The sequence below is a fragment of the Saimiri boliviensis genome, chromosome 1, assembly GCF_048565385.1.
Source record: "Saimiri boliviensis isolate mSaiBol1 chromosome 1, mSaiBol1.pri, whole genome shotgun sequence".
Lineage (NCBI taxonomy): Eukaryota > Metazoa > Chordata > Mammalia > Primates > Cebidae > Saimiri > Saimiri boliviensis.
Genome location: NC_133449.1, coordinates 300,790,725 through 300,803,346, shown reverse-complemented (window position 1 = coordinate 300,803,346; position 12,622 = coordinate 300,790,725). Strand labels below are relative to the sequence as shown.

The following is a 12,622-nucleotide window of genomic DNA, read 5'->3' as shown; positions in this document are numbered from 1 at the left end:
AAAGGGACCTCAGCTCTCACACTGAAGGCGGGGTCTCGGGAGAGAGGACCGTTGAGTGGCTGCAAAGGCCAGGTCGGGGTTGCTGCCAGTGGACCTGGAAGACCAGCCAGGACCCGCCTCCGTCACACGGTCTGTGCAGCAAACGACAGCCGGCCCCGCGGACCCCTCTCCCTGTGGGGACACAGCTGCTGGGGTGGTCACCGCTCCCCTTAATTCCCAGTTGGGGTGCCCTGCAGGAGCCCCAAGTGCCCGTCAGGGTCACTGCGGTCAGGCGCGTGCTCTGGAGCACCGAGGCCCAGGCTTCCTGGACTCTGTCCACAGGAAGTCGGGGCAGCCAGGCCCCCGCTGACCTTCCCAGGACCGGCCAGGAAGGGCTCACACAGGATGTGATTAGAAACAGGAAGGTCCCTGGACAAAAATATCTCTTCCCAGAGGCCTGAAAGAGCACCTTGCAGAGAGCGATTTAGATTAAAAGGACTCCTCCCGGGACAGCCTGCCTAGGTGTGAATCGATTTCATCAACCCGGCCTCCTCCCAGAACACAGGCGGCCAGGATCCACCTCCTCTGCCCTCCTCTGTCCTCTGCAGAAGGAAGGGCGGGTGTGGGGGAGGATTTCGTTGATCTCTAGGCCCCCACCTTTTGCCTGCATTTTATTTTGGGTATTTTTCGTATTATGGTAAAATAACGTTTTACCGATTTAACCATTTTGGGGTGCGCAGTTCAATGGCACGAAATGCAGTCATGATGCTGCAAAGCCGTCGCCACCACCCGTCTCCAGACCTTCTCATGCAACACCCCAGCTCTGCACCCAGTACACTGACTCCCGCTCCCCTCCCCCAGCCCCCGGCACCCACTGCTCTGCTTCCGTCTCGGGAATCTGACAACCGCAGCCACCGCCTGCCAGCATCATCCCACAGGACTGACCTTTGTCCGTCCTCACTCCCAAAGCCTCGACAGGGAACCTGCCCCCAGCAGGAGGGGCCATTCCCTGGCCGCCCACCTTCTTGAGCCTCCTCCATGAGGGTTCCAGGTCTGTGAAGAGACCCCTGGGGACGTGCCAGCAGGTGGGCTTCTGAAGTGAAGTCGTGGGAGCCCAGATGCTGGTGACCCCTGGCCAGTGACCACAGACTTCCAGGCCCTCTGACCAGGCCAAGGCATGAAGGCTGGGTGCCTGCATGGGGGTGGGTGCAGCGGTGGCCTGCTGGGTGCTGTTCATAGCCACCTCTGCAGCGTAAACCAAAAATCAAATTCTAAGGCTCCTTCCCAATCATGGGAATGGACCCCCACCCTGGGCTGGGACACCCCAAAATTAACCTGAAAGATGGGTTCAGACGACAGGAAGCAGTGGTCAGACACGCCTCACGACGCCTTCCTCCTTTCCAGAATTTAGGAAAAACAGCGTTGACAAAGACCTCAACTCCCGTGAGAAACGCTTAAAACGCAGCCTCTGCTCCAGCAGAGACGTCCACACGGCCCTCCAGTCCGCGGAGACGCGCTGACAGTAGTCCATCCTCTCTGAAGCCCGCCGCCCGGAGGCCTCGTTGCCGGGGAAAACCCTGGTCTCCACAGCCCCTTACCGTGACTCAGACGCTCCTTCCCGTTGTCACCAACCGCTTAGCAATCAGAACACTTCGAAATCTGCCTGTGACCTACCTGGAAGCCCCCGTTTCCGGCTGCCCCGCCTTTCTGGACCGAACCAGTATCTATCCTCAATGTCTGAGATTGATGCCTCATGTCCCCTAAAAGGTGTAAAGCCGAGCTGCGCCCCACACCTCCTGAGGGCTGCCTCGGGTGGGGTCACCCTACGTGGCTCAGAATCAATGTTTTCAAATATTTCATGGAGTTTTGCTCTTTTCCAACAGGGTTATTTCATTCACATAATGTCCTCAGCCTCCATCCATGTGGCAGGGTGTGTCTGAATTTCCTTTCTTCTATAAACTAAAAACAAAATCCAAAGTACCCCAACCAATGCCACGGAACACCCCGTTTGGACAAGGGGACCCAGAGCAACCGGAAAAACTGAATTGCGTCTGTGACACGAAGGGAGGAGGGACTGGCCTCGCCACGGACCCCTCCCCCGCCTTCAGGAGTGTGGGCTCAGCTGATCGACACTAACCCTGAAATAGAGACCTGGAGGTCACAGAACAGACCCACGTCCAGCCTGACCCTGGCACAGCCTCACATGCAGATAGCAACCCTGAGGGAAATCAAAATATTTCACCCCAAAATGTATTTCTTTGGCCTATTTTGAAATGGCCCTGCACAGGTGTCTTCTGTGGGGGGTTTTGCATGCGTAGAATTTCCTCTAACGCAGCCAGCCTTCCTCCACCTGGAGAGATTCACCACGAACCCCACACCTGGGGTGACTCGCCCACAGTCCCACATCTGGGGAGACTCGCCCACAGTCCCGCACCCGGTGAGACTCGCCCACGCTCCCGCACCCGGGGAGACTCGCCCACAGTCCCGCACCCAGGGAGGCTCGCCCACACACCCGCACCTGGGGAGACTTGCCCATAGCCTTGCACCTTTGAAGGCCCCGACGGAGCCGCCTGCCCTTGTCCTCTTGGGGACCGCCTCGTGGAGTCCTCTGCGTCACCAGCGCCTTGGCTCTGCAGCCCCTCCACTGAACCCACTCACACCTTCGAGTCTTCAGCTTAACTCAACCAAATGCGGATCCGAAAACCTCTACACCCCACTACGATCCAAAGCCCTGCTCCGCTTCGGGATGTCCCTCCTTTCCGTGAACACCACCCATGTCCTATGTCTTTGCTTGTAACTTCTTTAATTAATTAATTAATTTTTTGTCACCCAGGCTAAAGTGGTGTCACAATCACAGCTCATTTCAGCCCTGACCTCCGGGACTCAAGCCCTCAGCTTCCCAAGGAGCTGAGACTGCAGCTGTGCACGGCCGCCCTGGCTAATTTTTAGAAACTTTTTTCTAGAGACAGGATCTTGCAGTGCCGTCAGGGTGTTCTCGAACCACTGTAGGGAAGCAGTCCTCCTGCTCAGCTTCCTCCCGAAGAGCTGGGATTATGCTCGCCTGGCTTTGCTGGTAACTTCTGTCTCCCCGAAATGTGTAAAACCAAACTGTAACCCGGCTGCCTCAGGAACAGGTTCTCAAACCCTCCTGAAGCTGTTTCTGGGCCACGGTCACGCACACTGGTTCAGAATAAATCTCTTTTTCTGTTTTTCTTTTTTGGGGGACTAAGTCTTGCTCTGTCACCAGGCTGGAGTGCAGTAACACAATCCCAGCTCGCTGCAACCTCTGCCTCCTGGACCCAAGCGACTCTCCTGCCTCAGCCTCCCGAGTAGCTGGGGCTACAGCTGTGTGCCACCATGCTAATAGTTGTGTTTTCAGTAGAGATGGGTTTCACCATGCTGGCTAGGATGGACGTGATCTCTGGATCTTGTGAGCCACCGCCTTAGCCTCCCTAAGCGCTGGGATTACAGGCGTGAGCCACCGCGCCTGGCCATAAACCTCTTTAAATATTTTAGAGTTTCTTTTTTTGTTGATATCTTTTAAGGCTGAATAATATTCCACTATATGTGTTGTCCAGACATTATACGAAATTATAACAAATGTAGCTGTAGATGGAATTGGCTTTTATTCTGGATTCGTGAACGGGGCAGCCTCTGTCTAGAAATGAGGGCTCCCCTGGGCAGTTGCGAACAGCGGGTTTTGTAAAGCGGGTACAGGGACGCAGAATGGGAGAAACGCTGGCGATCGGTATCGGGTTCCCTCAGGTTCCTTTCTGCAAGGGTTAAAGCAGAGGGACTCTTCCTTAGCGCACTGACCAGGTAGACTGGAGTCTCCTGTTTTCAGGGTAAACTGGTTGGCTTTGGGATCTGTCAGCCTCCTTAAAGTTTCAGATTGATGATGGCATTTAGCATGTAGGTGAAATCATAATGGCATGATGTGTTGGGGTGCAGTGCAGGCAGGCGCTCCATTCAAAACAACAGCCGCCCATCATTTCTGTTTGAAAGTACATGCCACATCGCATGTCTCCGTTCATCCATCTGGGGACACCTGGGATGCTTCCACCTGTGTCTACTGTTAATGACGCTGCCAGGAACACAGGTGTGCAAATGTGTCTCTGAGCCCCTACACCCAGAACAGGGATAGCCGGATCCTGGGATACGACCCTGTGAACTGCTGACATCTGCTTTCCTGCCACGCCACTCCACATCCCCGTGAGCAGCGCACAAGGGCCCCGGCTTCTAACATCCTCACCAACATGGCATTTTCCATTTCTAAAGATAAGAGCCTGGCCATGTGCGGTGGGTCATGCCTGTAATGCCAGCACTTTGAGAGGCTGAGGTGAGGGGGATCACCTGAGGTCAGGAGTTCAAGACCAGCCTGGGCAACATGGTGAAACCCTGTCTCTACTAGAAATACAAAAATTAGCTGGGTGTGGTGGTGGGTGACTATAATCCCAGCTACTGGGGAGGCTGAGGAAGGAGAATTGCTTGAACCTGGGAGGCGGAGGTTGCAGTGAGCTGAGATGGCATCACTGTGCTCCAGCCTGGGCAACAGAGAAAAACTCCCTCTCAAAATAAAATAAAATAAAATAAAAAGAGCCATTCAAATAGCTGTGGAGTGGTATCTTCACAACTGCTGGTGTTGATCTGCGTTTCCCTAGCTATTAGGGATGTGAGCATCTTTTCATGTGCTTATTGGTTATTTGTGTATCTTTGGAGAAATGGCTATTCAAGCTCGGTGTGGTGGCTCACACCTATAATGCCAGCACTTTGGGAGGCAGAGGTGGGCGGATCACCTGAGGTCAGGAATTCTAGACCAGACTGGCCGACGTGGTGAAACCTCCCTCTCTACTAACAATACAAGAAATTAGCCAGGCATGGTGGCGGTCGCCTGTAATTCCAGCTACTTGAGAGGCTGAGAATTGCTTGAACGTGGGAGGCAGAGGTTGCAGTGGGTTGCAGTGAGCTGAGATCGTGCCATTGCACTCCAGCCTGGGCAGCAAGAGCAAAACTCTGTCTAAAAAACAAAACAACACACACACACACACACACACACACACACACACACACACAATTAAAAAAGAAAAGAAAAGAAAAGGCTATTCCAGCCCTTTTCCCATTTTTAAAAGGGTGTACTTGTTTGCCATTGCTACTGAGTTGCAGGAGTTCTTAGCACCCTCTGGGCATGAATCCCTCGTCCTTTCCCATCCCAGGAGCTGCTCTCCACTCTGTGCCTGTGTCCTTTGATGTGAGTTTGCATTTTTTAACTCTGCTTATAATTTCCTCTGCCTCCCAGGACAGAACCACGTAGGAGCTGATATCCATGCACACACACCTCCCCCTCAGTGAACACATACCTGCCCCCCATGCACACACACCTGCTTCCCCACACACATTTACCTGTCCCCCACAGAGACATACCTGCCCCCTACTCACACGCCCGCCCCCCCCACACCTCCCCCCACACACCTATCCCCACACATACACCTGCTCCCACACACACACCTGTCCCCCCAACACATGCCACCCACACCTCCCCCTACACACATACCTGCCCCCCACATCTCTCCCCCCACACACCTGCCCCCCTCACACACACCTGCCCCCCACCACCTGCCCCCCTCTCACACACACCTGTCCCCACACACACCTGCCCCCCCACACCTGCCCTCCTCTCACACACACCTGCCCCCCACCACACACACGCCTGTCCCCACACACACATGCCTGCGCCCCACGCACACCCCGCTCTGTGCCTGTGTCCTTTGATGGCCCCCACGCACACACACCTGCCCCTTGCGCCACACGTCTAACCCCCACATGCACACCTCCAACCGTGCACGCGCACAACCCCCTGCCCTCACATGCAGGGCACAGGCCTCACCCAGAGGAACAGAGGAGACGCCTGGGCGGGGCCCTACGCCGAGGCCCAAGGCCCCGCCCACAGTGAGGACCCAACTCCTGCCACTAGCTGCTGAGTCGTGGGCTCTTTCCCAGATTCAAGTATTTATTTAAAGAAAACTCAAGCCGGGCGCGGTGGCTCAAGCCTGTAATCCCAGCACTTTGGGAGGCTGAGGCGGGTGGATTACGAGGTCAAGAGATCGAGACCATCCTGGCCAACACGGTGAAACCCCGTCTCTACTAAAAATACAAAAAATTAGCTGGGCATGGTGGCGCGTGCCTGTAATCCCAGCTACTCAGGAGGCTGAGGCAGGAGAATTGCCTGAGCCCAGGAGGCGGAGGTTGCGGTGAGCCGAGATCACGCCATTGTACCCCAGCCTGGGTAACAAGAGCGAAACTCCATCTCAAAAAAAAAAAGAAAACTCTGCTGTATACATGGAGCTGGTGTCTCAAAACCCATGCCCCCGCCATGGAAAAAGAAGCCAAATTAAACACTAAATAGCAAAGATCAGAAATGATGGACACGTGTTCAAGCATTTTCTTTTAAAGCCAAAATTAAAATCACTAAGTCGAGACTTCTTTAAGAGCAAGGGGACAAAACACAAGCCTGTCCTGCTCCACAGCTAACTAGAAGTGGCTAATGGATTCACATGAGGCTGAGCTCCATGAAATATTTAAGTGAAACGAAAACAGAGTCTACCCAGAGGGGCTGGCGGGTTTTCAGGCACCAGAGATGGCGGCCTCCGCCCAGGATCTGCACCCCGCCCTTCTGAGCGGCCCAGGAGGGCACGCAGAAGCAGGTGGGCACGCAGAAGTAGTGGACACACGCCCCCCGCCGACATTTCTCCAAAGATACACAAATAATCATTTCTCCAAAGATATGCAAATAACCATGCAGAAGCAGATGGGTCATGCAGAAGCAGGTGGGCACGCAGAAGTAGTGGGTCATGCAGAAGCAGGTGGGCACGCAGAAGTAGGGGCGCTCAGAAGCAGGTGGGCATGCAGAAGTTGGGGCGCTCAGAAGGAGGGCCATGCAGAAGCACCTGCAGCGAGCCTGGTTTTCCCAGCAAGGAGAGCGTGGAGCCAGCTCAGGAAATGGGGTTCTCCTGAGGCTTCCCCCCAATGCTGGGCAATGGCTGAGGGCCACCCCGCTCTCCTGGGGTCCACGGATGGGGAGGGTGGCCTTGGGAGCTAGACGGAGACGGCGGGGCCGGAGCATCACTGCTGTGCCCGGCAGGGGCTGGGCGTGTGGGTGGTGACCAAGGATGGCTCTCGGCCTCCCCCTGTACCAGGTCCCCGGGCTGAAGCTCACAAAGCCGGGATTCGCAAAGACACCTTCTCCCACGAGCACTGCTTCTCCAGCCAGAGCAGGTTCCAAGGCTCAGAGGATCAACTCCTCACCTTCTCCTCAAGCAGCAAAACCCCAATATGCTCCCCAGAGACGCAGACGTCCACCCACACACGGCACACACAGACACAGACAGACAAAGAAACGTCAGCTTGCCCCCAACACACATCTCATTTACGACGTGAGTCGGTGCCTCGCCGGCTGCGTGTCCTTACAAAGCTGGAGTCTGCATGGGGGCCCGGCCTCTGCCAGCCCCAGCACTTGGGGACGGCTTCCTTCAGCCTCCCAGAGTGGTCTGGGCTGCGCACAACCCTCCAGGTATAATGAGGAGCGTCGGTAGAGCGCCCAGGGCCCACCAGCCACAATCACAACCACAGGGAACAAACCCTCTAATTAGGGACTCAGAACTGGTCTCTGTCCCAGTGCCAGGATGAAAACCACCAGGACTGGTGTCAAGGGAGGGTCCGATGGGCTGAGGGACCCTGAGTTCCAGCCTCCCCGTCCTCTAGGGCAGGATCAGCACAGCCTGGGAGGCGGGAGGCAGGGGGCAGGGGTCTAGGGGGGTGCCCGGCTTGTGCTGTCCCGTGGCTGTGGCCTTGAGTCACTGGGACCTCCCCAAACGTCCCATCCTCCAGGCAGCCTCCTGCACGCGGCTCTCCTTGCAGACTGGGGACCTTTCCTCATCCTTTCTGGGCCTGGGGGCACGCCAGGTGACTGACCCTGCCATGTCCTGAGAGCTGGATCTGGACCCACTGAAAGCATCCCACAAAGGCAGCTACATGGGGGCTGTCATCATCATCCCTTCACTGGGGAAGAGGGTGCAACCATGTTCTCCTTCTGGAGCCTCTGGAACCATCTGTGAAATGGCCAGCCCCATCACCTTCTGGCTGGACCTTCCCACAGGACTAGCCGGTGGTGTGATTGTCTGGTGCTCCCCAGCTCATCGCCTCTCTGTCCTGAACACCTGGCCGCCCACCCCTGTGCCCACCGAGGACGCTGCCGTGTGCAGGCGGCAGTCATGCCTGCAAGGCCAACTCAGCCGACTGGGTATAGAAGCGGCAACCCCGTCCATATGCAAAAACATGGCCAAAAAGCCCCTGTCCAATCTGCCTGGGCCCCTGGGCTCACCCAGCAGGGCCAAGGGGGTGTCGACGCAGGCAGGATCCCAAAAGCATGTTTACATCCTGCAGCAGAGAGAAAGGACCCACCCCCTAGAAAAGGGACACCTCCCCAGCAAGGGAGGCCTGCCAAGCTAGAGAAAGGAGACCCCCTTAGAGCAGGGAGACCCCCTTAGAGAAGGGAGACCCCTTAGAGAACGGAGACCCCCAAGCTAGAGAAGGGAGACCCCCTTAGAGCAGGGAGACCCCTTTAGAGAAGGGAGACCCCTTAGAGAACGGAGACCCCCAAGCTAGAGAAGGGAGACCCCCTTAGAGCAGGGAGACCCCCTTAGAGAAGGGAGACCCCTTAGAGAACGGAGACCCCCAAGCTAGAGAAGGGAGACCCCCTTAGAGCAGGGAGACCCCTTTAGAGAAGGGAGACCCCTTAGAGAACGGAGACCCCCAAGCTAGAGAAGGGAGACCCCCTTAGAGCAGGGAGACCCCCAAGCTAGAGAAGGGAGACGCCCTTAGAGAAAGGAGACCCCACCACGATGTGCTGCCTAAGCACCAGCACACCCCAGCCACTCTCAGCAAAGTCAAATGAATACAAAGCCGGTCTGGACTCCTGCACTGTAAACTGCGGGATGGAGGCCTGCGGGGGTTACCGACTCATCCCCGGGGCCTGTGGGCCGAGAGGAGCTGTCTCTGGAGCATAGAAAGTTCATCTGATCACCGGCCCACACATCTACAAGGCAAGGTCAGCCCAGGACAAATGGCCCGCCCAGCGTGCCATTCCTGCAGCGCCCAAGGCATGCCAATAAAATCTTTGTTTGCTTTTTTAAACTTAGTTTACATTGTCTTAATGGCAGCGTTAAATAATAGGTCTTCTGTTGGTCTGCAGTGGGCACCACACAAAATCATTCAACTGATCGTTGGCTGGAGCCATCCTCCTCCAGCTCCCACGGGACTGGAGCCCAGCTGTCCACGGCAGCCAGGCGGCCGCACGGCTAGAGCACAGGGACTCTACCCCCAGGTGCGGACGTGCAAGGAGGGATGGGCTCGCCCAGCCCCTGCCTGGGTCCTCCAGCACCTGAGGGGGGCCCAGGGCCGAAGGTGAGGGAGGAGGATGGAGATGGGGGGAACAGAGTGGGGTTCTGACCCCTGGACAGCTGGCCAAGCCCCCCAAGCCTTCCAGCCCAGCCTCCAAGCACCCACCCCCAGGAGGAGGTGAGGTGGGTGGGGGAACGCTAGGCCTAAATGGGGTCTCCCACCTGCTGCACCCAGGATTCGGGCAACACCTCCCTCCATGCCAGCATGAACGTCAAACATCCACAGTCACGCAGGAAGGACCGATGAGTTCAGACCTGCGCCTGCCCACGCACGCTTTCCTCAGGGGCCTCTGGGGGGTCCAGGGGCCAGTGTGCTGCATACCAGGGGGAGAGGCAGAGCTCCCTAGAAAGGGGAATGAGGCACGGAGGAGGCCAGTAGGGTTGGCCCAACCCAGGACCCTGTCCATGCCTGGAGTGCTGCAGTCCTGGCACTGCAGAGCTGAGGAACAGCCCACCCTATGGACAGTGCCCATGGGAAGCCCATACAGCCCACCCTATGGACAGTGCCCACAGGAAGCCCCCTATGCCTGTACCAATCCATGCAGCCCTGGAGAACTAGTGTCTGCAACACACACACACACACACACACACACAGACACACAGACACACACACACACAGACACACACACACACAGACACACACAGACATACACACAGACACACACACACAGACACACACACACAGACACACAGACACACAGACACACACACACACAGACACACACACACACAGACACACACACACAGAGACACACACAGAGACACACACACACAGACACACACACACAGAGACACACACAGACACAAAGACACACACACACAGAGACAGACACACACACACAGAGACAGACACACACACACAGAGACACACACAGACACACACACACAGAGACATACACACAGACACACACACACAGACACACACACACAGAGACATACACACAGACACACACAGACACACACACACAAACACACACACACACACACACACAGACACACACAGACACACACACAGACACACACACACAGACACACACAGACACACACACAGACACACACACACAGACACACACAGACACACACACACACAGACACACACAGACATACACACATACTATGCGTCACACACATATAGACACACCACACACTATAATACACACACATACCATACACCATACACACACACAGATACATCATACACAGAGACATACATGCAACACAGCATGCACATATAGACACACAGACACAAACGCCACACACACACACACACCCACCACACACCATGCACACACATATACATAGAGACAGACACACTAAGACATGCAGACACACACACCACACACCATAGTCACATAGACAAGTGCACCCTCACACCCAGACACGTGCACACACACACACACACACACACAGGGACACACACAGACATGGACACTCACGTGGTCCCAGCAGGAGGTCAGCACAGCGGGGTGCTGAGGAGCCAGACATGCTCCCCCACTGGGCCATCACGTGTAAAGCCTGCTCTCACCGTGGACTCTCCCACGTGCGACATTCACAAACAGGCGGCACGGACACGCACGGCCCCCACACACGGGAACTGGGTCCCCCAGGGCCAGTTGAGGTCCTTCTGTCTGGGACCCGCCTCATCCCCAGCTCCCGCACAGGGCACGACGTCGCAGTAACCACCGGCGTTCAGCCCTGGCGGGAACAGCAGACCAACCCCCGGGACACCCAGGTCCCATGCGAGAGTGACCACCCAGGGTCATCCGTCCTTGGGGGCCGTGAGCTTTAAGCCCAAGCCAGGGTTCAGGCCTGGGGTCCTCTGTGTGGCCAAGGCTGGTGGGGACACCCATGATCCCAGGCGGGGCCCTCCTGATGCCCCCTGGAAGCCGGCTTGGCTCTGGATCCTCTGCCTTCCCCGGACAGGCACCTCGCCCACCACAGGCTTCGGGGTCCTGGGTGAGCAGTGAGCATTCAGGAGGACACAGCTCTGCTCCCCACAGGGAGGAGTCGCCAGAGCTTCTCAGCTCTTGCGCGCGGGACCCCAGCGACCCTCCCGTGCTATAAAAGTCATCCAAACACAACCCGGCCCAAGGACTCAGGGACCCGCGGTGGTCCCCAGAGGCACCCCTGAGGGGGACAGAGGCCCCCTCTCCGGCGCGGTCCCCGCCCTCCCCACGAAGTGACCCCGTCTGGGCCGTGCAGCCCCATGAGCGGTGAGGTCTGAGGGCTCCCCGGAGCTGTCGGCCGTTCCCGGGGATGGTGCCCCCACTGGCTGCCCCCGTGACTGACCAGGCGCCCCCGCCGCCCCCCTGCGCCCCTCGAGGGCGCCCCTCGCGCCTGCAGCTGCACTTACCGTAGCGGCCGGGCTCGCGGCAGTAGAGCAGGATGGGGAGCGGGTCCTCGCTCGGCGGCTCGGGCGCGGCTGCGGGGTCCAGGCCAGGGCCGGGGGCGCAGCGAGGGGAAGGGCTGGGGCGCTGGCTGCCGCCTCCCTCGGCCCCGGGCCCCGCATCCCCCGCCGCGGGGGTCACCACGAAGCGCTGGAACATGCGGGCCGCGTCGGGGCCGCGACGGCTGCGGGGAGCAGGGAGCGGGGAGCGGGGACCGGTGCGGCGCCGGCCGGGTGTGCGCGGGGCGGGCAGGGCGGGCTCCGGGAGCGGGGGAGAGGGAGGAGGGAGGAGGGAGGAGGGAGGAGGGAGGAGGGAGGAGGGAGGAGGGGCGGGGCGCACCCGGGCGGACACCTCGGTGACCGTCCCTGCCCGCGGGGAGACCCCGCCTCAGCCCTCGAAGAATGAGAGCCGCCTCGGGTCCCTCCGCGCGACCTTGGAGACGCCCAGATCAGGTGGCGGATCCCGCCGTGCTGGAGCCTCCGGAGGAACAGACCCGGCTCTGCGCTGCTTGGAAGCCACAGCGACCACCCTGGCAGCAGCGCCACAGCCTGGGGTCCTCTGGCGACGCCCACCGAGGTCGCGAGGGGGGAGGTCTTGCTGGTCTTTGGGTCTGTGGGGAGGGGCGCCGTGACCTGGGACCTCTGCCTCCCTGAATACCATACTCCAGCCCTGGGCCAAGTAGGGCTGGGCGTGGGGGGCGGGCAGAGGGGCTCCTCCTGGGACTTCCACCCGGGGAGAAAGACCCCTGGGCAACCCCGGCTGAGGGCAAGGCAAGCCTGGCTCTGGAGGCACTTGGGAGAG

The 12,622-nt window shown here is 58.1% G+C and overlaps 1 protein-coding gene across 2 annotated transcripts in view; it reads right to left on the bottom strand.

Moving 5' to 3' along the window:
• Nucleotides 1-12,003, bottom strand: part of SLC12A7 (solute carrier family 12 member 7) — a 99,031-nt gene extending 87,028 nt beyond the window's left edge. Inside the window, exon 1 of one of the 2 annotated variants that reach the window (XM_039475812.2) lies at nucleotides 11,788-12,003. In XM_039475812.2, coding sequence (XP_039331746.2) covers nucleotides 11,788-11,980 — 193 coding nt within the window. In that variant the 5' untranslated portion in view covers nucleotides 11,981-12,003. The remainder of the gene's footprint in view (nucleotides 1-11,787) is intronic. The other variant, XM_074387523.1, reaches the window with a different exon arrangement.
• Between the last annotated feature and the right edge of the window lie 619 nt (nucleotides 12,004-12,622).